The sequence below is a fragment of the Bombus vancouverensis genome, chromosome 5, assembly GCF_051014615.1.
Source record: "Bombus vancouverensis nearcticus chromosome 5, iyBomVanc1_principal, whole genome shotgun sequence".
Taxonomy (NCBI): Eukaryota; Metazoa; Arthropoda; class Insecta; order Hymenoptera; family Apidae; genus Bombus; species Bombus vancouverensis.
The window spans coordinates 14,692,503-14,718,522 of record NC_134915.1 but is presented as its reverse complement, the minus strand read 5'-3'; the positions used below and the strand labels follow the sequence as shown (position 1 = coordinate 14,718,522).

Genomic DNA, 26,020 nt, shown 5'->3' with positions numbered 1-26,020 from the left:
CGATACGCTCTTCTGAATAAAATACACCTTTTTCGAGACATTCCGTTGCAAATTTAAAAACCACTCTTCTTTTAACCGATTAGTTACAATGACATTTTTTATAACAGTCTCCGTTAATAGAACGAGCTATAAATATTTTCGTATCCGATTTTCAGTTACATGAAATCGTATGGGAACGAAACAACCGATTCGTCAATCGACATACCGATCTTTAAATATCACTGTTTCACTTAATCATCGTTTTGTTAGTTTAGAACAAGCCTTTGTTACGATCAGAAAATTTTATATTAATCATGAAATTCTTTCGGATATTAATATTTTATATAATCTTTTAAATTCTTTAAAATAATCGAATTAAATAATTTATATCTTACACTCTACGTATCTATATGTTAACATTGCTCTCACGTATCTAACAGCGTCATAGCATTCCGACAGAATTTATTCAATTATAAAGTCACGAAATTTTGCTCGTTATCATTGTTTAAATATTAAATTAAATATTAGAATGTAACGTAATCTATACGCAAAATAAAACAGTGGCTGGATTGTGCCTGTACATTGTATATTGTTGTACATTTTTCCCGTTATAAATTTCCAAGAAAAGAAACAATCTTCAAAAATCTGATGATCCAAAGTTAAAAAGGAACGTACGGTAAATAAAAGTTACACAACTTTTAGACGAGAAGGCGACCAACGAGCCATCCTGTACTTTCATTCATTGCTTGAAATAACGAAGATCTTTCAGCCGAAGAGGACGCTCTGTACACTCCGTTGAAAATAATCGAGTGTCAGGGATTTACGCTATCTCTGAGGGCTAGTGTAAAACTGGTGGTAGACAATCTCTCGTAATTGATCTGTTATTAGCTTGGCTGAATGGCGAGCTAGTGGCTAGAAAAAGGCAAACAAGTACCTTCGAGGACCTCGTCGAATATCGATCTGCTCATCTTGGAAACACAGTTCCTTTCTTCGCTTTGATCCACTTCGTTCTCCCTCTCGACGTTATTGTTCGTGCGGAAGATCGACTCGAGAACCTGTCTGGAAAGCAACGGCGAGCCAGGCTGTTTCAATCTCGTTCCATTCACATTGGCGAAAACGTCGCATGTGCTCGTCTCATTGTCGCACATGCTTATGGTCGACGCATTATCGGTGATAAGCTTCTCGGTGTCCGAGTCACCGGCGTTGCTGTAGTAATTATTGCTGCTCTCGGACTTCTTGAGTATCGACTTGGAGACCCGGTGCCTGTCTATGAAAGGCACGCCCTCGCTGTCTATCGAATCAGCGGACAGGGAAAGCTTGCTGTCGGTGTTCGTTCCTGAAATTTGCCTTCGATGACCTGCATATACAGTGCTTCCAAGTATTGCGCTGACCCAGAATATAAAGGAAATCAATAGAAGGGTGAATCGACAGGTAGACGCGACTCGAATAATCTTTAAAAGCCAGCGAACGTGAAACGAGCGTGATACGATACGTTCGATACACCCTCGTTTGCAAGTGTTGCGATAGTTGTGGGAACTTCGATAGATTCGAGAAATTATTAGGAAATTATCTTAAATTTAGCGATTATTATAATTTAACTGAGTCTATCCATTTTTTTTTTTTTACATTTAACCAATTCGTTCGCGTTTCGTCAGAAAATAATGAAAATATATCTAAATTATGGTATACGTTCGAAGAACGACGAAGAAAAATTTTCTCGACACGGAGTCATGGCATTCGTGGAATAGAATTATTCGCGATAGCATTTAGATAAGAATAAGAAGTAAGTTCATACCACTTACCTGTGTAATGCCTGGGTCCAATGGCAGAGCCGAACAAATGATGATGTATAATTCTCGTAGCCGAGGCCAGGCTGCTGTTGGTCGTGGTAAATGGCTTGCCTCCTCGTAGTCCTCCATAGTAATTGTTCTCCATGGTTTCCTCTTTCGTGATGCTACGAGCCACAATGCTTTCCTGGTCGCTGATAAATTGCGCGCGTGGTCTTACGCTCTGCAATCAGCCGCGCCGGGTAACTAATATGCGACATTACTAGGCAACTAACTTCTTCGTTAGTAACACACACACATATAATACACAAATCTCGATCTTTCCATCAGTCAACTATTCGTTGAAGATTATCAATGATGAACAACCAATGAAATTCTACGATGATTAAAAAAAAGAAAAAAAAAAAGAAGATACGTGCACCTGTGTGAAAAGTAATTGTACGTAAGTTCTTCCTCGAGATTGAATCGAGGAATGGAGAAGCGACTGGGCGAAACCTGGACGGTGACAAATTTCCATTCTCGTATGTGGAAACTCGATGATTTAGGGAGTCAATATAACAGAAACATCACACGGTTAAACAGAAACTTCGATGTTACAAACGTTACGGTTTAACGTTTTCAGTCCATTGGAAGTATATCCATTAATTATTCCAATTATATCCATTGGAATCATAATATTGCTAACGATATCACAAAGTAAAAATCCTTTTCCCTTTCTTTTCGTCCTTTTATCTTTTTGTCTTTTCTTTTCCTTTCTCTTTTTTTCTATTCCACACTCGTCATCGTCTCTTTATCGCTTTAGACGACTCATCCCAAATTATAGCGAGGTAAAAGACCGATATATATAGTACGTACGTTATGTGCAAGATTACCTAACTGCAAATTACAAAAGTCAATGACGCTGTCGTACGCTATACCCTTGAGCTTCAATGTACTGAAAACTGCGAACACGAGTCGTCTCTCGTTTTTAATGCCAGTTCGTCTACTCCTTACAGACAACTCCGACAGGTACCATTTCGATATTTCGAATGGTTATTCGTGGCAGTTAGTTAACGCTTAATAAGAACGATACGTGTAAGAAATCGTTAATAGACTCGAGTGCAAGAGGTGCGTTAATGAATGCAATTAATCGAGACAGGGTGAGAACGCAAGCAGGTTAATTGTCGGATGAAGGGGTATTTTTTTAGCGATTCGTGTGACAAAATAATACCGGGAATGTTTCCTCGACTGAAAGTGTACGGCAAGTCGGTTACGCTGCAACTGTGGCCTTTTGTAATCGAGATAAATCACGCCTCTGGGTAATCTGCCAGGCCAAACAATAATCTTTCTTTTTCTCACTCTCTTTCTCTCTCTCTCTCTCCCTCTCTCCCTTTCTCTCTCTCTCTCTTTCTTTCTTTCTTTCTTTCTTTCTCTGTGTCGTCTGTCTTTTCTTTCGGCACGGCTATTACGTGCAGTATCGTGTGTATTTGTGCAGACCCTTCTCAGACAAGCACCAGGGCACATTCGGTAATGTACGATCGCCCTCGGCTAGTCGTTCAACTGTGCTCCGTTTGCGATCTTGACGGTTCGTGAAACTGAAAAAAGCAGTGATGATACGCTGTCAGAGCTCGTGCAATAACAATCGCAGCCTTTTAATTATCGCGGTTAGTGCAGGGGCGAGGATCGTTTCGAAACGTGGCGGCGGATTTTTACGGTTTCGACTAACGAGAAATGGCAAGGGACGTAACGATCAACGATGGGACCAAGTCTAACACGTACATACAGTACCGTGCACGAGTATCTGGCCTTGTGGCTTCCAAGTTACTGCAAATATGTAACATGTAGTTTGAAAAAAGTTCTAGCTTAGTCGAATCCTCGTTTGTGTACAGTCAGTTAGTGGATATCGATAGAAACAACAGTCGATATTAATTGGTGTAAATAAGAAAGCTTCTAGGAGAACACCTAAGTTAAGTGACTTTAAGCGTATCTGTTCAACGTTGAGATGTTGGAATGATCGGAATACCTGCTTCCAGTCACGTTTCGAAATTGTTTATATAGATTCTATAGAGCGTCAGCTATTTATTTCAGATGAATATGAAACTTTTGATTGACGCGGGCGTATTCCTCGTTTCAGTTTCAATTTAGCTGACCATTTGATCCCAGTCACGGCAAGAGACAGGACAGTAATCAATAGTAGAGAAACGTTCTTCTATAATAATATTGAGAATATACTTAAAATATTAACGTTTTCATTGGATTGCATCAAGTGTCCAGATACTTATGCAGAGTAGCGTAAACACAGTCGGAGATAAAAATAAGTGGATGGGCGATGGAAGTAAATATTACCGCGTCAGATAGCTAAATAGGTATGCATGGTAGTGTACATACATATTTATAATCCCAAGTAAATCCAGTAATCGCTTTACAGGGTTGGAACACTACTCATAAACAGAATGCAGATTTTTACACTTTTCGTAGAAAATTTGAAAGCGCAAAATTGCACGAGATGCACGGTTACACGAAGAGACGTAACAGATTCTACAATATTTGATAGATAAATCAATTTCTTATCGAGATTCTACTGCGACGTTTAATTATATTCTAAAAGAATACGAATTTGCATAGAAATCCGCAATCTACTCGTAAGGTGTACTTGCTAAGTGCATTCGGTCTTCTCAAGTTGGTCTCGAACGTCGGAACAAGTACTCGTAAGTTTCGAAAATCTACTTGTAGCTTCGATATATAAACGAATCGAACCCTCTTACAAGCAGCGATCGAATCGCGAGATCGAATTACTATTTTTATTATCTTTCGAACTAAATGTCGAAGTAGATTTATAAAGTTGAAGAATTTCTTATGAATTTTGAGAAACACGACTTTAAGAGAGAATCTCCGGCAAAGTGCTCGTAAAGTTTCCAACTTGTTCGACCAACGTTCGATTCTACTTGCGAGTATTTTTCTTTTTTTTCATTTCTCGAAGTACTTTTCTATAGAGCTTTCGAATCTGTCGCGTTTAGGTTCGAAATATTTGATACTAGCGTTCCTTCTTGTCGAAATAGAATTATAGAGAGTTCGAATCTATTTGGTGAGTTGGTTCGAACCTACTTGCGACGTGTGTACATTAGTGTACGTACATACTTGAGCTCATCACTAATAACGATAAGCTTTTGAGAGGCGAGTAGAAAATTGATAAAGGGAAAGATTCTATCGGTATCTGATAATACGAAGCTTTGAGGGTTTAATTATTTCCTTCGAAAATGATCAAGTTTTTCATTTTCTTCTTTTTTTGAATAAAATGGAAATGTTAACGATACGTAACTATGTGTATTTTGATAGTGGTATTTTAACGTAAAAATATTATTAACGGTACAGTGGTGTATAGTAAGGTAACATAGCTTGGACGAATAAAATCAAAATGCTATAACGAACGCGGAAAAATATTATCGATTGCCTTGCGATACTATCAATTACTTGCTCCGCCTTTGTTGTCATGGTAAAGATCAAACATTGACGATGAATCTGTTAATCTTTTTTAAGAGCATTGAGCAACGTAAGAGGCTTCTACTTGTGACGAGAAGTACTGGATTGTTCATCGACATTTTCATTGTTGCTTGTAAAATTGATTATTGGTCGAGTTCGATTACTTGACTATTGATTATTTCTACATAACAGCCAAAATATATTTCGTTTGATCATTTACAACTAATTTTACCCATGGTGAGAAAACTAAATAATTTTCTTACGAATACAATGTATGAAAATGTATACATTACGTTTGTGCTTATGTTTATATTATATAATACCTTTCATTTTACATTAAAATTTTCCCATCTACATATACGAGATAAATATATGTGTACACACATGTATCTCAATTTACATTAAAACGAACTGATGCTACAACGAGGAGACGTTTAGAAACAATTACTTCGTTTTAATATATCTCACTGTATATTGTTTATTTTCACTTATCATCTTAATTTTACGACGAACGAAGATCTGCACAAGTTCAGTGAATTTTAGACAAGTCTAGGTAAGTTTAGTATATTGGCGTGTAACAGCTTGCTAACAAGAAAATTATATCTTGAAGAGTCTGAATGAAACTTTTATGGAAGATGTCAAGTTTTTGCTAAGTCATTATGCTTTACATCAACTTTGAATATATTTGCACAGTTATCACAGCTGATTAATGACACAGTTAGCAGGCATAGAAATCTCCTGATGATTAAGTTCTAATATGAAATTCAAAGACGAGGAAATAATTAAACACATCGATTTTCCTACAGTAACCAAACGCGCAGCCGTGCAGGTAAACGAGGAAAATGTTGAAAATAATGCCAATCAAAAAGAAAGAGATGTAAAACCTACAGCAGACGAAATTATATAGACTATCTGTAGCATATACAAATTTAGTTATGCGATCTCAAGATTTTATAAGCAAATGATTTTTCTGTAGCAATTCATAATTAAAGGGCTAAATGACACACGAATGACGGTTGCTTACAACAATGTAATATACTTTTTTGTAAAATACTTAGAAAAAGAGTAGGATACATATTCATATTTTCAAATAGCAAGGAAAAATTCGTCAAATTTTAAAGCGCTATTTTATCCTCTATTTCTGTTCGGTAGTCTCATAAAAGTTTATCACGTGTATAACTTTATATCTTTGACCGTGATTTTATTATATAATGATGACTATAAATATCTAATATATAAATAAATTAACTAATATACGGTATATAAATTATATAAATACATCGTGTATATATATATAGTATTTATATAATTATACGTATAAATATGTTTAGATCGAAGCAAGCTAAAGCTATAAAGAAACTACATATTCGCCACACTGAACTGACTAAACTACGATATCAGAATGGATATAGCGATAGCAAAACTAAGTGGAAAACTAAGCGTGTGTATACGTATGTTTACGTATCGAGAAATTTTCTATCCTATAAAGGTCGTTAGCTTAAAAGAATCATAAAAAGGAAATAAAATAAAAAAGCTATAGAGAGATAATAAAATCAGAATATCTCGTGCGACCTATGATGTGACTGGAAATCATATAAAAATGACAAAAGGAATATTTCTAAAAAAAACTACCATTGAAACTATAATATAACGGAAATCATGCTGTTTCACAATCGATGGCTGTAAGTGTTCGTATCGAAAATCGTTTGATTATTATTATTATTAATACCGTACCGAAAACCTTACACTCGTCTCATTGGTCGAAAATAGAATTTGATGACGCACACAGTGACAGAGAAAGTAAACATTAAACGCAATATTCATCATGCACGATTAGTCAATGGTTAATTAAATTACGCTTAGAAATTTTGCTGAACGTACAACACAGACTTAGGTACACGCGATCGTTTCACTCTAGTAATTCATGAGAATAATTGCTCTTAAGAAATTTTCTTGAAAACTTTCCTTCGTACGAATCTTTACGTTTAAAGATATTTTTGTTTGTTTCAATAATTTTTCTTACGAGCTCTTCTCAACACTTTCGACAATTAGCCACGTAACGCACAAGTCTTCGTACAAGTTAAAAAGGTATTCTACCCTGCAAGTTACAAAGATCCAAATCTTTTAGCTCCTCGTTTGAGTTGACGACCATGAGAACGTATTCTTAGGAGTATGAGAAGAAATTGATAGAATTTTCAGGCTTATGGATATTTAAGGATAAAGACAATTGATTCTAGTTCGGGCGATAGCCTCAACACTCACGATGAACTCTCAACTCTTCAATTCAATCGCTTCATTTGCATAACCACCTATAAGGAGTATCTGAATTTATAGATACTGTCGTTCGAATATAACCACCGGATGATTTATTCATAACTGAATAGGTAAAACGCGAAGAAATTCTGTTTAGGTATAAAGACCTCTTACACGAATCACTTGTTTCTCTCGCAGGTTTAAGCACGAAATATTAATTAGCCATTAAAGATTTTATGGATCGCTCGTTCTCCTCACAGCTTCGGACATAAAATTTTAATTAGCCATTACAAATTTATACAATCGAAACCTTCCAGATTTAGATATTAAATTTTAACTAACTGTTGTAAATCTAGGTATAAAATTTTAATTCTCAAACTTTTACAACACATTTAAATCTCCTCCAGGTTTAGTACACATTTTAGTTAGATATATTAGATTTATACGTAGGTATAATTCATAGGTGAAACTTTCTGTCTAGTTTTAATTTCTTTGTGTCCTTTACGACCATAGAAAAATGAATTCGTACGAACATTTGCAATTGTTTCATCGCTACTAAGGACAAAAGAATCTTGAAAAAGATTGGATTTAGAAATCTGATATAACGTTCATTTGTTTGTGCTTCACCTTTCGAACGAACGATTATTATCAGAAAATGTGAGTCGACTATTTGTGCAATGTAGTATCAAATAAAAAATGCTTTCCAAGATTCAAAATTTAAATAGATAACATTAGCGTGTACAAGAGTTGAATTCCACCATTGTTCGTAATCTACCAAGACGCACGACCATGTCGTAATCTCCAGAATGATAATAGCTTGCACGAAACTCACCAATATCTTCTCAAACAAAGACCCTTTAATCTGTGAAGAGGAGTACATCGTCATTCTCATCGCAGAAGGCACATCATAAATAGATAACAATTCATCATAAGAGCCGTCTTGAGAGACAATTTAAAGGACAATGGATCGACTGAAAACCTACTACGCTGCCTAAAACATACCAAACTGTACAATAAATGGTAAATGTTGCCCTTGTGTCGCTAATAATCCATACAAGTGATTTATGCGACGTTAAATGATCGAAATAAACAAAAAAGAAAGAAGCTTTCATTTCATTGTCAGTTTAATAACAACGTTTTAATAATTGTACTTATAACTATTATATTTTAATATTAGTACGTTCTTAACGACAATTGCAACGTTAATAATCACATCCTTGATAACTACGTTATTAATAATTATATCAAAGATCGAATGAAAAACTAGTTATTCGGACTAGAATACCTTTCTAAACTTGTTAGCTGCTAACACATCCACTTTTGGTTCTGCAGTTTTACCAAAATCCAGAGACTTTCTAAATTTTGGTACATAGGAGAAAGAAGCTATAAGGAGATGAAAATAATGAGATTGAGTGAAGAAGACACAACGATGGTTACGAAGGAACGACGTCGAATACGTGCGATTATATATAAGTAATTACGAGGATGAGTCAATAATTACATTCTTCTATGTTGTATTTTAAATTACATTGGATTAAATTTCAGATAGCATCTGCTTGCCCTATGTTTGTTGATATTTGGATTTTTGTTAATATATCATTAGCCCATGTACAATAAATCAGATCGATTGTCGAATGTTATCCTTGTTCGACCAGTATATCAAACGGAAAGCGAATTTGTTTTTGTTTCGCGTTTATAGTACAACCAGACTGTGGATTTATGGGAAATTTGACGGCACAAAAATACACAGAACGCACGTAACAGGCAAAAATATGTAAATAAACCCAAAACATAGTACTCGTTGTAATATTCAACAAATAAAACAATCTTGTACCTATGAAGATAATATAATTTTACAAGATGGATTTATATCTCATAAATAAATTATAATATAAACCATAGAATAGATCAGAATTACCAAAATGATAAAAAATTTTTAGTAGAAAACTTACTAGAATCCATAGTCTATGAATTTAAATAAACTAGAAAAATAATTAAATTTTTATTATTTTAAATAAACCGCGCCCTATCTATATTAACGTTCCAATAAACTTCATATTTTTGATAATTATTCACTCAGCATCGTATAATTAGGATACAGCTCGTACGCGAAAGTGTTAAGAATTTTTCTCAAAATTCCTTACAGTTAAAGCGATTTCACACTTTTCAGTGGATAAACAGCGTTTAACGGATGTTCCATAGATACGCGTGCAAAGATGGACAATTGGAAAGGGATCGATGAAAAAGCAAAATAACGAGCATACCTGCTGAATGCGAATTTTTCTATGCTTGGGCACTGTGTCGTTTAACGTAACCCTGCTACCATCGTTAAAGGGACGAACGTCCTTTAACGATTCAACACTCGGTGACGCGTCGCCAACGTTACGTCCGACTTCACCGGAAGCGGACTTCTTCACTCTATTTCCACACTTCTCCGCAGCTTCCAGTGGATTCACGTACAGATTACTGTCTGCTTCTTCGGTCAAATCGCCCTGTGAAACAGCGCAGTTGGCATAAGATTTTCTCTATAGATTTCTGTAAGATATTCTGTATCATTGACAGTGTCAGGCATTTAAAATTGGTATTTTGAAATATTCGTTAATTTATTAAAAATGTATTTCAAAATGAACAAATTTATTATGCGATAGGTTTAAAATTTATCCAATCGCTCTTTAATCTTTTTGTATGTTTTATTCATAGGAATATTATCGTTGATTTAACGTACGTCCAAAGGATGCGTATCAAATATAGAAAGCGTAATAGAATGCTCGCAAAGAGTATCGGTAAATATATAAACATGCCAATAAATATATATTTACTAAAGAAATTAATAATAAAATAACGAAACCAATGACATAATAATTCGGAATGTTGTTTCTTACATCTTCTTAAACAATAAAATACATTCGCAGAACAATTTTCTTCAACTGAATTTTATTGCAAATTTGTGTCGCCATTCCATTTTCAAAAGCTCACTCACATATTTCTCTAAAACTAGTCAAATTCTTCTCTAGATTGTAGGCATCTTAGGTTCAGGGAAATCCTAAACTACTCTTGCCTTCATTCGAAGCAAATTTTTAATTCTATCTTTCAAGCTACGTCTAGTAAATAAATTATTTACAATTTTATTCAAACGTGTTAAAACGTCTACCGTAAGGTAAGAAAAGAAAAGTATTCTAAATCGAAAGTTTCAGCATTGTCCGCACTACGATAAGAACTAGCTCGTTCGGCAATTTCTCGAGTTAAGTGATAGTTAGCGTTGTACCTTATTGTTATCCGCCGAATGACCAGCAGAAGAAACCTATGGTAATTAGTATTCGTTCTCGCCGATGAAACAGTCAGCAACGCAACAATATGCGCAACATGTTACAATAATTTTGCGCGTACTGTACGATAATATACGGAGACGAAGAGGAGAGCAACGTTATACGTTAATTATGGTTAGAAATTCATGCAGAATCGTGTAACAAGAAAAGTATAAAAAAAAGCAGCAGAAAAAAAAGAAAAAAAAGTAGGAAAAGTGCAAGCATTAATCAACATCTTATTACATACGGGAAAATAAACGAAGAATAAATAAAAAAAAAAAAAAGGTAGAAATAACGTGACACACCGCGGATACGTACAGTTACTCGTATTTAATATTCTGACACAGCAGTATCTCTGTATTTGCTGCTTCGTTAATAAGAACGGATTTAAATATCGCGTTGCTTATTTTGCGAAAATATGAATCACTTATCGCAGCTTGAAAATACGCAAACATTTTCTTCCTAACGACAACGTTTGCTCTTTATATTTCCCAACGATATCTGCTATGATCGATGCTAATATAATTGAGCAATTCAATCGCGGTTCAGTATACCATATGGAAGGAATATAAAGAATATACATTTTCTAAAATGATAAATATAACGAAAGAAGAAATTTATATAGCGGAAGAATAAAACGAAAGGAGGAAAGGGAAAGAGAAACGGATAAACCGAGGAGAAAAGCAGAAGTCACGGAAGTTTACGTGAATTCAGAGAATATAGGAAGATTTACGCTACTTTAAGAGAACAGTCACTTTCTTCTTATTTAATATTTTATACTACTTTTCTCTCCGATAAATTACGATAAAATACAGTAAGAAACGTTATTAGCAGAGTTATCCTTCGTGAAAAAAAGTATTCTTTTCTTTACGTGACACGTTAAATTTCTTGGTGTATTATAAAAGCATCCGCGTTAATTTCACTCGACGTTCATTATACAAGACAATTACGCAAAATAAATGCGGAACGCGCATAAGTATTAGCGTGACACGAACCTGGGTGTTCTGTTAAAATTGTTTGTTAAAGATTTAATTAAACGGTATCGTTAGGACGAAACTGTTTACGTGATTTCAAGCCATGATAAATTGTTGATATTCTCGTAGAACGAGCTACGCTATGTTTGGATCATCCTCTCTATTATTAACGAACCAACAAATACGGAGACAGTAACGTGTCTGAATATTATTAGTACGAGCGACTGTATTTCAGTGAATTGAATTCACGAATTCAATCGGCCAGATTCTCGCGGCCAATCGATTCCATACTATACCTGCGAATGAGACGGATGCGTTTGACAGCTGGCATACGTATCAGAGCTGTCTACGCTTCCTTGCTCGTTGTACGTTCTGCCAAAGCTGGGGACATCCACCGGTTGTGCCGGGGACGGTTTCGTTTCCACGGCGAAGATCTGCTGATGCGCGACCGGTTCCATCGACATGATTCCTCCGGATCGCATCGACTTCATCTCCTGGCAGATGGGATTACGAAAGTCGCTGGTCGCCAGTGGCATTATATCTTCCGCGTCTCTGAACTCTTTGTATTCCTAGAAACACGACCAAGGTGAAAAGTCTCGGTTTGTCGAAGACGAACCGCCGCATAGCCAAGCGTCGTCGCCTTCAACATCGCTGTGATCCTAAAAATTTAACATTAAACGGCGCGTCACTCGTCGATAAATGGTTGTAACGTGAATAGACTTGGAACTTCGTACGATCGTTGATTTAACGTTGTTGCGTTCTTTGGATCATCCTCTATTTTCGATAAAAAAAAAAATGTTCTTTTATTATTAAAGTGCGAGTTGATATTATAATTATTCGCGAAGCAGCTAATTATGGTATTAGCATCGTTATGTTAGTCAATAGACGATCGATAAGGCAAATATACAATGGTAGTACGCCTCTTTGTATAATTGTTGATTTAACCTTGCTGCGTTCTTTGCATAGTTTTTCATTAAAAAAAAAATGTTTTCCTATCGTCAAAATGCGAGAATGACTTAATATTATAATTATTCGCGATGCAGCTAATTACAATATCGAAATTATTTATTACGTTAGTCGGTAAATAATTACAACAATATACAATGGTAAAATGTTTCTTTGTATGGTTGTTGCGTTCTTTAGATCATTTCCCATTAAAAAGAAAATGATTTTTTATTATTCAAATATGAGAGCGAGTATTTTACTACAGAGAATTTTATTTCAACGAAAATAAGCAATTAAGACGAAGTGTTAAAGTGTATGCGTTTTCTGATGAACCAACATTCTGGCACATCTGGCACGATGTCAGAACAATCAAATATACAGAGAATGATCCATGACAAAAGAGGTAATTTTGACAACAGCACGAAATGTTGCGAACAAAATTGGTAATCAATGAAGAATCTATCGATGTAAAAAATTTCAAGCGTTATTCTTTTTTTAACAAAAACTAGAATCACTTTATAGTCTTTTAAATGATACTTTCTTTACCAGATTATCCTTAAACTCGAGAAAAAGGATAAATTCAACGATATGGTAACATTGTCATTTCAATTATCCGATACCACAATAATATATTAATTTATTTCTAATCAACGGAATCAATAACCGACCTGATTACATCGATGTGACACATGTGATCGATATGAACATGTTCGTTTGTTGAGACCGTCAATATTATGTATCAACATTAAGATGACATTTCGCAAATGGTAATTCAGAAATAGATTAAATTATTATTAAACTATCGTAGCATCGGACAATTAAAATAAAACGTATCACCGTATCGTCGTTAAAATCTACATGAAAAAAAAGGAAAACAAATCCGTCTTTCCGTATACCTGAAAGATTTGTGCTATTTAAAATATACAAAATCGAAAGTAAACCGCAATAGAACGATATAACTATAATTTTTATAAATAAATATAACACTTTCGAATCTTTTTGTACCAATAAACTCTTCGTTTGATATCGGTCGTCTCGCCAGAAATCTTGACTCGCTGCGGTATCCTCTACGTTTGAGAGGAAACGTTCCATCGAATAGCACAATTTCTCGTCTCGCTTTTATGTAAAAATTCTTTCCGCGGCACTAAAAGCTCCTCTCGTTATTGAAACAGAGGAGCGAAATCTAGCTGCAAGAATCTAAAGGACTACAGCAGCGTTAAATCGACAACGTAGTCGACGAAAAGGTCTCTCTTTCGCAGGTCTTCGTAATAACGTTTGAAAGTAGCTCGAACAGCCCTTTGCACCGTTTCTCTTCGTCTTCATCAATCTATCGCTCTATCGGCTAAAAAACTAGTTTAAATTGATCAGAGTGTAAGAACGAGTGAAACGAATTGCTCCGGGCTCCAGGTTTAACGACGATAGCCGCGCTCGTTTAATTGAAAAAGTAGTCCCTTCGTGTGCTGTATGTATATACATGTATTAATAGTTAATGGAGAAAAAGGAAGAAAACTGGTATCGTGTGCTGGTTAAAATAATCGCTATCTATACGTATAACGTGACCTTTCTACTTTCCGTATTATATACTCGCCTGATGCGGTCCAGAATTTTCGCATTTGCACGATCATTAAGTAGATTAGAGGAAGACGGTACATATACAAGTACATATACATGTGGGCCTGTAATAAGGTGCGGAACTTAAGAAAAACAACGTTTGCAATTTAGTTAGTCGTATTCCCAAAGCTTGCCACAACTGTCCTAATGGATGCAACAAGTCGTAATAGTATAGTACATTCAGAGAATCATTGCAAAATCTGTATATGCTGTTATCGTGCTTTGTTAGTCTGAGTAGTTCTGTTTCTAAAAAAAGAAATAAAGAAAGAAAGAAAAAAAAAAAGAAAAAGAACAGCATGCTGAAAAGATGAAAAGTGAAACAAGCGTGTATTGCCGAACCCGTAACACGATATCTTCAAGCTTTCGTATTATACGAAATACTCTGTGTTTCTTCGATGTTTTCTTTCTGTTTTTCTTTCGCCTCGGTTTCTCTTTTTGTATTTTTTGACTGAGATCGTGTAGCGGATTCGAACGATCCATATTCAGATCGTTGTTCGTAGAAAGCGTACATTCCATGGTTCAAATTTTCTGTTTGGAAATGATTCACCCGGGTTTACCGCGAAAAGATTGAAAACTGGAAAAATGATCAACTAGAGAAAAAGAGAGAGAGAGAGAGAGAGATGGAAAAACGTGGTCAATTTGAAGTGGAAACTGTACGCTCTGGAAATTGGAAAGTGACGATTGTATACGTGTAACAGTATCATTTATTGACGAAATTCGAGCATTGCCTTTTATTTGGCCACCAGCTCGCGCAACAATGATCTCGTTTGAAATTAAAGCAATGTCAGAGTCTCGGACCATCGTTAATTAAATCGAAGCTATTGCGGAAATTCATACGCGATTTTCTGTCGCACGAACTTTGCTTGTTCAAATAAAACTTGGTCGCCGAGATTTTAATAGCATTACGTGACCAAGTGTAGCAGCTGCAGAATCGCATTCGTCGTTGTCACAGCTGTCGCATTTGTTTCACATGAGATTACCTTTTTTATTCGTGTAATTTCGAATCCTATTTTTCGTTAAATGACACAGAGAATGGGATGCAATCGTTTGAAACAGCGTTTCCCGATTGTTGCTCGATTGTAACGTCGTTGAGCGATTTGCAGTAGCTCGCGAAAGCATTCGAACGTTTATGAAGATTCTTTATAACTACAGTCAGTACGTACTTGCGCGTACTCGCGAAAATGCTTGAACGTTTACTGTGGACAAATTTTACGAGTATGTCGCGCGTGTTGCGCGAAATATCTTGAAATTTCACTGACGCTATAATGAGACAAGACCGTCGTAATTATAAGGTCGCAATTTCCTTAATACTTGAAATCAATCTGGAAACGTGTAGAAAAGTTACAAGAAATTAAAATATAAATATATGTATATTTAATAAAACTTATTTGGTAAAAAATTAGTATACGGTACGAACAGTTGTTTTATTTTTCTAACTGGTGCTAAACATGGTTCCATTAGATAACAAAGCTTATCGATAGACCGCTGATTTCTGTGCGTTTGTGCAAAATTTGAATACGTAGAAATGTACAGAAAGCATATAATAATATGCGTACAAAAATATAATAGGATACTCGTTATAATTTTTAACAAGTAAAACGAATCTCTACTCAACTTCTATTTCTTTAATTGTGTCTATAAAAATATAAATTCTCATAAAAATTGGCAGTCCATTTATTAATTGTACAGAAAATTTTCTGTTCAAATAATCTCGCGATCTCTGTGAGGTGTGTGTTTAGCGAATAACAGCAAATATTTTATAACTTCTATATATTCTCAATTCTTAGATTTTATATAAATATATTCTCCAATTTTTTATATATAATCATAGCCTTATCTCATTACAGTGCTTGTAAAGTTTCAAGAAGTTTTATATATTCATATCGAATATTCAGAAGATATTCATAAAAATGTTCTACAGAGTATACGTTTTAGATAATTTCATGCCTCATTCTACACGCTCCGCGTAAATTAATTTTCTTTATTCGATCGATTGTTGGTCGATGAACACTTAACAATATGTAGACATCAATCTCTTGCAAATTATATTCAACGATCTGTAATCGTTCAACGATTTAAAGATAAATACATATCTGTACAATCAATCAACCACGTACACCGTACGTATAGGAATACAATGTATTCAGCGATTGTATCTCATTTCATTGTCACTGTGTCGCGTTGTAAAGAAAAAAAAAAGGAAGCAACAGATTGTAAGTAACATCGTGCGATCCCTGCAAGATATCGTGACTAATAATTTGCTAAATGAAAGTGCAACTCGTCGACAAACACGATCCTACGTGACGTTTGCTAATTAATCAGGTTGTATATACCATTTTAGTTGATCATGCCACGGCACGATGATGAGGTGAATGAAAGTCTATTGTATGCGTGTCTGTTGCTATCTGCAGCCAATGAGCTAATGAAAGGGATCAGTAAGTCAATCAATGTCGTTCGCTTAAGACATCCAGTCGTCGTGTGAGATAAACGTCATTGAAGCAATAATATCCTGCTTCCAGGAGGTGAACATTTCCAAGGAAGTTAGTTGGAATTTCGAACGAGAATGTAGAAACGAAATAGAGGACTCGTTCAGTTGATCGATACACGCTTCTGTTTAGAAGGACACCGGACAATTTGAATTTATATAGTTAAACAAAAATATTACGAGTAAATAATGGAATAAAAATTTGAGATTCCATCCCAGGCGAAATCTACAACAAAGCGAATGAATTTCGCCTGAAATTGATCGATCAATTGTTTGCTCAGTTATCGCGCACGCCAATTCAAAAAGTTATTAAACATTCGGCAGTTTGAAAAGCCAGTAAACGATAAGAATGAATTGAAATAGAGAAAATTACATTTATACCTCGAGACTAGTTGTCCATCTCAGAAACGAACGTCTAGTCTCATGTGGCTAGTAATTAGCTTGAAACAAATTCACAAAAAATGACATGCTTTTATTTTTGTTACGCGAGGATCCTTCCTTAAAATAACAAGGACGCGAATGTCGAACGCGGATACAGCAACGTGGACATAATTTGTATACACGCTGCATACCGCGTTATTGGTCTCGTTGCGAAATCACCGGAAAATCGTGAATAGTACGAAATAATGTATCGTGTAAAGTTGGTACGTCGTAGCGAATATTCGTTACGGAAGCACTCGAAGTGAAATGTGTTCCAGTCGGAGCACGGCGTTTCGTGTCAAGACATTTGTCCGAATCGTTAACAGCCTGCAAGCAAATTGCTTGAACACGAGTAAATTCTCTTTCGTTCTAGCCTACTCGTACGATTGCCAGCGTGATTCATGCACGACACTAGCGTGCAAACTTTATGTTCGTTTGAAACTTGAAAGCAGGAAATTATCCATCGGAGAGAAAGAAAGAGAAAGTATAAATCGGTTTAAGTAAATACTATATAGTAGGCATGTGCGAATAATTCGAGGATGCAATTTGAAATGTTTTGCAATTATTCCAATTCTAACAAGAAAGTACAATTCACGATACGTTACGAAAAGATGAAGAAAACTCGTTGCGCTGTTAATTGGATAGAGCATATCATCGAAGAAGAAATAAAATGCTATGATTTTGGTAATCTTAGTAGGACATGTACATTAGAAATTAATTAAAATTTACATAAAAGGCTTGTTAGCAAGTTATTGTAATAACGATTCCAAGCGTTGTTAGAGAATAATCAAAGAATTGTTAAGTTATTGGAAGAAAATAATATTTGTACTTTTTTATAACGTTTCTCTTTAAGTTTGTTCTTTTTTTTATTTTTGAAACAGAGAAATATTAATTACTTCATAAGGATAATACAAAAAGAAACTTCAATTCGCAGATACCTAGTACTTATAATATGCCCAACGATTAGTGTACCCAGTTTCACGGGCAAAAGTATGTACGTGTCGTACATGTATCTTAAAATGAGTTTCTGTATGAATCAAATCAAAGACAAATTTCAAACATCCATTTTTAACCCTTTGTAAACCTGAATATTGTTCAGGCTTCTACAATTTTAAATATATTTATCGTTCCCATTTATAGTAAAGACTCATGATATGTATATAAGATCACACAGAGACGAATATTCGTTGAGTCGAGCTTAAGAAGCTACCTACACTTAAAAAGTATATCTGCATTTGACATTCCCTCTGGCAAACTAAAAGTAATTTTAAAATTAATTGTTTAACATACATGTACGATCTTAAGAGTCGCGTAAATTTCATTTAGAACCGTTGAAAAATAATTTCTGTAATAGAGATAATTTTTATGGAACGTTCTTGGAGATAGGATTTTCCGAAATCATATAAATTTTCTATCCTTTTAATTTTCTATCGCTTATCGCTTTCGACTCGAAGCGATCGCCTAGCATCGCTAAGCAAGCTGTTGCTCGTCGGATAAACTTGTTCGTAGGGCAGATTATAATATTTTCTATTTAGGATCAGGTGAAAGGAGTTGGTGTACGGCCAGAGCCAAAGGCATCGTGTTTCGTTCAGTGGCGTGATTTCGCTCCCGACGTGAAGCACGATGACGATGCCCGTGCCTTGACCTACAAAATTGCGAGTTTACACGCAAGTCAAATTAGTGCAGGAGCTACGGTTGCGTCTAAAGCTTTTGAATGAACTGGTATCGTGTCAATGGAAAAGTTGTGCTCTGTTGAAGGTGAAGGGGGGAGGCAGTGCATACACCCAGTGGACTATACATACGTACAAAACCGTGCATCGGCTGTAGTAGAACGTACAGTAGTAGCGGACAGATAAATAAGAAGCCAGGGGACAAACGTATACTACCACCACGCGCGATAGTATGTGTTCTCTATCGATCAGACATCGCTGGCGAAGGCACAAAGCAGCAAAGAGAGATCGTAACATAATACAGATTTCAAGACGAGACGAGAGAAAGAAAAGAAAAAAAAAAAGAAAAAAAAATATGAAGAGTAACAGAAAGAATGTTAGTCCCCTTGGTCCCAATTCTCTCGACAGCCCATTGGTGTATGTAGTGCCGCCTAAGGAAGAACGTTAGTGATCGTAAATACCTTCGTAGTACAAAAGCAACACTCGAATTCGCTAGGTATTTCATCATTTTTCTCGAATTTTCTGCTGTCTTTTTTCTCTTCATCCTACAATGTCACACACACAATTTCCTATTTTACTTTCCGTAACACACGGGGCTCGCCCCGCTCGGACGCGATCGAATCATTTCGCTCTTGCTTCGCCTTGTCCACGGGTAAGAAAATTCCATTTACGGCGAATATTACGTCGGTGAAGTAACGTCGTTCTATCGGTTCGATATCCTTCATCTAGAAGCATATTCTTTTAAACAACTAGAAATTTTCGAATGGAAAATAGGATTAGCAAACTTTCAACAACGTTCTAACTAGAAATTTCATCTGAATTCGTCGTCATGTGTCGTAATGTTTTTGTTTTGAACATTGTAATGTTAAAGTAGTTTTTCATAACATTTGTCTTAATTAATATCTGTTTCCTTCTTTCCTTTTTGTTAAAAGACGTTTCGATACGAAATAATTCAAGCACATCTCGAACGAGCGAACATGTAATTAATCCTTTGAAGCACGCATTCAAGAAAAAAAACTTCTGTGTGATATTAGTTACCTTGTTTCTAAGCGAACAACTGTATCACGAATAAAAGTTTTCGCAAGAAGCGTCGATCATTGAATACAGCCACCGCGCCGGTAACCTCTGTTCCTCGTTATAAACAATTCTTTTCTTTTCCTTTTTTTTTATCTTATGGAGCACCCTTCGACAACGGTGCTTCAAAGGCTTAAACGAGAACAGGAAACGAGGCAACGTATGATCACGTGGAGCCAGAGAGAGAAATTTTTCGTAGCCGTGGGTGAAAAGGAAAATGTATCACGATTGTATGAATCTGTTAAAGAAAGGACGTTTTGTAATGCGTGAAATCAATTCATAAATCGTGGTATATACGACATTTTTTTCTTTTCGGTTTCTCTTCGATGAAAATGACAGTATGACTTTTTTTTTAAATCGAAGATATAATAATTCTAAACTTTGGTTAAGTTACATGACCTTGCGTCTAAAGCATTCTCTTCTTTGCACGTTATTTTGAGAATAATAAATATGAAAAGAATCATAGAAACATCGATTGTCACAAGCCGTTAGTTTTATTTATTAGGTTTATTTCTAGTAGTTTTAGTTTAACGAGACTACATAAGAACCAAACAAAAACAAAGAGAAATAAAGAAGATGAAATAAAGTTTGATATTGAGATAGGTATATACATATGTACAATTTGAGAGTGATTTCTACTTATTAACTCTGTGAGAGACCGCAGCAGAAAACAGAAAGCAATACGATGTTTTTAAACACTCCCCCATAGACATAATATTTATTCTTTCATTCATAGAATGGTAGCGTTTGAAGTTCGACAAATGTATTAGCTATTGTACGTTAAAGAACATATTGATCTAGTCGCTTATTTTCACTACTATCAAGACTTCAGCAAATATTCATTTCCATGTGTATATTTACTGCAGTAACATTAAAAAAGAATTAATTCTATTAATAACATTTTCAAACGCAATGAACTAAACTTTCAACTCATAGATCTTGCTTTGTGTAAAGTGAATCCATAGATAAATATACAGAAAGTCTCCGGTTTTCTATCGGTAAATTGTTAGCGCATAATTTGCAAGTTAAAATAAGAAGGAAATACTATACAAAGGTTGAATGCGAAATTGTAGGAAAATGTTCAACACTACTTGAAATAAATACAATTGTGGAATGTGAAAGGTCAATAATCATATCTGAATTCACATTATATCCTCTATCTTGAAATAGATAGCGGATTACATAATATCCTTATCTTTCACGTTTCACGCTGAAAGCTACGTAGTTGACGTTGACGCACACCTTGCGTCCCTTTTAACTATAAAAGGACAAAAAGACAAAAGCTCGTCTGAGGATCTTTATGCATTTTGTGGGCAATTTGAAGGTGCAGGAATGCGCACAATACCAAAAAAATCATTTGGCTGAGTGATACAAATCTCTGCGTAGATTTCACTTCTTCAGTTGTACTTCTAAAAATATGAATTTCTATAAATATCCACAGTCTAATTATAATAATTATTACCTTACGTTATACCTACATATGTTACCTACATACGACAGTACATGCAACTGCGATTCATCTCTTTTCTCATAAGAAAATAGGCCATTTTAGAGGGTTAAAATAAAATGAGATAATCTATTTTGTATAATCTTCAATACCACTATTTATGAATCGGTGGGCTTGTTTAATGATACATAAAGTGTAATGATGTGTTCATCGAGGTACGTATATACCGAGTGACAGTGAAACGCATCGTAGTGAAAAGAAATTAACATCGTGTGTGGACGGACGTCACAATTGCTTTTCGTTACTTACGCGAGATCAATTGATCGCAATTATACTTTTAAAACGAACCGTCCCTCGAACCTGCTGTCCTGTATGTCTTTACGGAAAGAAGAGCGACATTTAACCCTTTCAGATTCACTGCGTTCGATCGTGTGCCTTGTTAATTGTTAATATACAGATCTGAAAGGGCTGACATGAAATTAATAAACTCCGTTCGTTATCTAGAATAACATAAAGACAAAAAGTTATCGATACGTGGTAAATTAAACTGACATGTGAAAAGAACGAATATCACGAAACCTCGAAGTCGACGTAATGCAGTAATTTTTTCGAACAGCAATGTAAAACATTCTCCACATTCTATTCTTTTTAAAATTGTAATCGAGTTTATATTATTTCAATGAAAAAAAAAATATGTCTTCCATTCCATTACAATTTCCTCGAAGTCAATCGAAAATGTATTTCACCGATCGTCTCTAATCCGAATAATTAATTCACCGACCAACTTCGAGGTTTCATTCGATAACCAGACAATCGATCGAATTATAACCCTTTGAGATCAGATTTAAAGTTAATTTTATTCAGTTACAAGAAATTTTTTTATTTCATATAAGAATGGACGTGGAGTTGTGTCGTATTACAATGAAATACGAGCTGAAAGTTCGAATATGACAATGGAAATTACAACTGCCCGATAAGTTCAACGATTCTGTTACGTTCGATTATTTCATTCTTACAGCCAGTATTATCAATGTATATGTTATTGTTAATTATATGTACAGGCAGTGTTTGAAAGAGCCGATTTTCATCAAATATCGAATCTTAATGTCTCATACCTACCGAAATTTTTTAATATATTCGTTATCATACGAGAATTCCTAATGTTCACCTATTTTTTCCAAGAATTATAAATATCAATCCTTTTTTTTTTTTATTCCTTTTTTCTTTTTCTTCTATTTCTTATATCACTTGTTAAACGTTAAATTGAGCGTCGATACAATTTTCCTGCGCGCTGTTCATCAACGATAGTAATTAAATACACGCTATTTACTTATATAGTCTATGGAGAGTCTATCACGGATAAACACGTTGTCTCCGTAAGACGTAGCGTTTCCTAATGAATTTCGCGTTATAGTTCTGCTTAAGAATATTTAGAACCTCGAGAAACCGCGTTCCAATATACATTGCATAATCGATCGACGTACGCAACTTTATCAACGAGTGAATTATAATTGCCCACTTTCGACGATCGGAACTAAACGAGAACACGGGTGTCAGAAGAGTAATCGATGCTAAAAGGCGTGATGCGACATTGATGCTATTTAAAAGATCGAGCCAGAGCACGCGTTTCTCTTCGGCGTGTCTCGCTAAATGTATATTGCGTTACAAATTGAAATTAGTATCACCCAACAGATGGTAATAATAGAGCTGAGCAGAATGGCCGCATATGGGGGACGTATGCATATAACGTGCATTTAACTAAATTTCCAGGTGTATCGTGTTTCTAATCGAATAATAAAATACACGTCTATAATCATACAAAGTAATCGTACACGTGGTTAACAAGCACGACCGAGCAACGAAGCAGTCTAATCAGGGTATATACTCTAGTTACAGCTCGTACACCTCGAATGCACCATTGATCTGCAGCATGATTACAGTCGCTACTGCCAAAAAAGAAACAAGAGAAAATCAATAAACTTTCCGATAACAACTGAAACAGACGAGAAAAAGAAGGAGAAGTAGAAAAGAAAGGGAGAGCCAAGTTAGTTATACGCTACCGTTCACAAGTATTTGGACGTTTGGTGCAACTCAATCCGAATGTTCAGATACTGTTACGTTTCCAAAGATATTTTGATTTTGTTCATAGATTTTGTCATATTTTCAAAGATACGATCGAAGAACGTTTCTCAATAGTTCATTCTTTACCCGGTCTCCTAACTGGGGTCATTTGACAGTGGTTATATAGAAGGCGGTTTAAATATGGACTGGCATTTTTATTTCAGGACTTATTGGCAAATCTGTTGGAGATTTTTAAGAGGTGACACTTCGATGTAATATATAAAACACGTTTGCTTTGTGACACGAAGTTAAAACAAGCTGAATGGACGTAATTCATTCATAATTTATAACTAATAGCACAAATACGTAATTCAGACTGTATAATTGAAGTAATAGTAAAAACGTTGATTCTTAAAAGTTCAACTAGCCCATATTAATACTCGAGCCTGTGTATTCGGGTCACCTACTCTTATTCCGCTTTTAAACTAAAACAGAAAGTATATCTGCATCGTTCTAGGGTTTCACGTTTGTCCGTGGTAGATGTTTAAGAGTTTAAAAATCGTATAAACTTCAAGAGTGCGATTAGAAACGTTTCACTCGCTCCGTAATCCCAAGATTTTCGCGGGACAAAAATTCATTCACATTCAAAGATCGTGAAGCTTAACGTGTGACTTAAAAGAACTGAATATTCGTTTACAAAGTAAAAATTCGTACTCTTTACAACAGTAAGACACACTTTCATTCTTTAATTACGTTCTTTGGAAAAATCGAATCAGGATAGTTAAAAACTAAGACAACGAATTCTTGTTCTTTTATTTATACCGATTAACTGTTATTTTCATCTACTAACTTTGTACGATTGCCTGACATAAGATCAGAAGCCGAAGTTAGATTAAACGCTTTCTCTTGAAATACGTTTTACATATTTGCGAAAAGTGTCCAAATGAACTTATAGACGATAGCGTATCCGCATAATTCAAAATGCTGAAAAATGAAAAATCCTTCAACGAAGAAACGCGCGTAGGAGAACAGGGCATGAAGCGGCATGACACGATGAAAAATAGAAGAAACAGAACGGAGGGGCGATCGAGCGTTAGAAAGAAGACAGTAAAAACGTATCTCTGAAAAGTGCAATCACAAAAGCGTTCCGCGCTTTTCTCGGATCGAGCACGGCAAGGTCCGACGTCCAAGTACCGCGGCCTCACACCCCCGGATTATCGTCCATCGTCACGCATTTTCTTTCTCGTCTCTCGCACTTCATCGTTTTCATTCTGCCGTTGCCTTTCTCGTGGCTGCCAGTTGCTACGAAAACTTGCGGAGTTTCTATCTTGTCGGACGTTGCCAGGAAAGACCGTTTAGATTTCTCTTGAACGCGCAAAACTGTTTCCCGTGTACATCTTTCGAAAACTTTAAATCCTTCGTTTCTATCTTTTTCTTTTCATTTTTCTTTTTTTTTTCTTTCTCTGTTTTTTTGTTAATCTCGTTTTTGCTCCTTTTTTTCCCCGTAACTATTTTCATTCGTTAGTTGCTTTTACAGTTCTCTCTGAGAGGATCGAACCCGATTCAAAGATTCAAAGTTTCGTGGATTTTGCTCGATTCTTTTCGACTGAGCGACCGACACACACAATGCACATGCAGCGAAAGAGAACGAGATTCGGCAAGGTCCGACAGTAGCAGGTAATTCGTGTGTGTGACGAAAGTTTCGGCGGCTTTGTTCAACGATGGTGGTTCAATGCGCGCTGTCGGACATTGCCTGTAACATACCGACACGAAATCCGTCAGAAAGTTACCGCCAATGGTGAAAGAATGGATCTGAACTCATCATTGGCTCACGAATTGCGGCACGCTGCTGCCTGCAATAATCTTTCTCCCTACGCACACTGTGGACCATAAGTATTTCAACGTTTCATATTCTCCCGCGTTAACTTAAATCGGATACCTCCCGTTGCTTTTGTCTCTTTAGTTATTTTATTATAAATCTGTCAATTCATTCGTACGTTGCTTACAACGTGAAATATTCAAATTTCAAATAGTAAAATTTGCTGCAGCTTCTCGATAATTGCAACGAGTAGGAAGGTCCTGATACTTATGACCGGCACTGTGCTTTCTCAGTTTCCCAATTATATCATTTTCTTTCTACGTTTATCGGACTTTTCCTCGAGAATCGTTTAAGCACCGTTCGTAAACCTTCTCTTTTTCGTTTTTTAAAAACAGTTGCCATTGATCGCGCAACCAACACTTGCATTCCGAAAGATAGCCGCGAGCAATCGGCTTGAAAAGTGAAAATAGATCGTACTATTGCAGCCAACTGCGTAAAACGTAACGGGATTGCGTAATCCAGTGTGAGAAATTAATACTGCGAGTTTAATGAGTATAATAGTTTAGAGCGAAGTCGTTGCTGTCAGATAACGAATTTCCTATTAATAACGAATAACAACGAAGTAATCTTTACAAATATTCAAACGAAACGAACATTTATCCTTTGCAATTGGTATAGAAAAATTGCACGTTGCAAATCTATCGTCTTATAGATTCAGTAGTGTAACTACT

At 35.6% G+C, this 26,020-nt stretch overlaps 1 protein-coding gene across 8 annotated transcripts in view; it reads right to left on the bottom strand.

Annotated features, from left to right (window-relative positions):
- Shab (Shaker cognate b) overlaps window positions 1–26,020 on the bottom strand; it is a 69,657-nt gene that overhangs the window by 7,155 nt on the left and 36,482 nt on the right. For 2 of the 8 annotated variants that reach the window (XM_033338393.2, XM_076618566.1), the window contains exons 6-10: window positions 19,350–19,433; window positions 12,054–12,326; window positions 9,743–9,970; window positions 1,782–1,989; window positions 914–1,336 (exon numbers count right to left, since the gene is read on the bottom strand). In XM_033338393.2, coding sequence (XP_033194284.2) covers window positions 914–1,336; window positions 1,782–1,989; window positions 9,743–9,970; window positions 12,054–12,326; window positions 19,350–19,433 — 1,216 coding nt within the window. Of the gene's footprint in view, window positions 1–913; window positions 1,366–1,781; window positions 1,990–2,976; window positions 3,341–8,310; window positions 8,470–8,763; window positions 8,862–9,742; window positions 9,971–12,053; window positions 12,327–19,349; window positions 19,434–26,020 lie in introns of those variants that run through there. The other 6 variants (XR_013058367.1, XM_076618567.1, XM_076618569.1 and 3 more) reach the window with 6 other exon arrangements.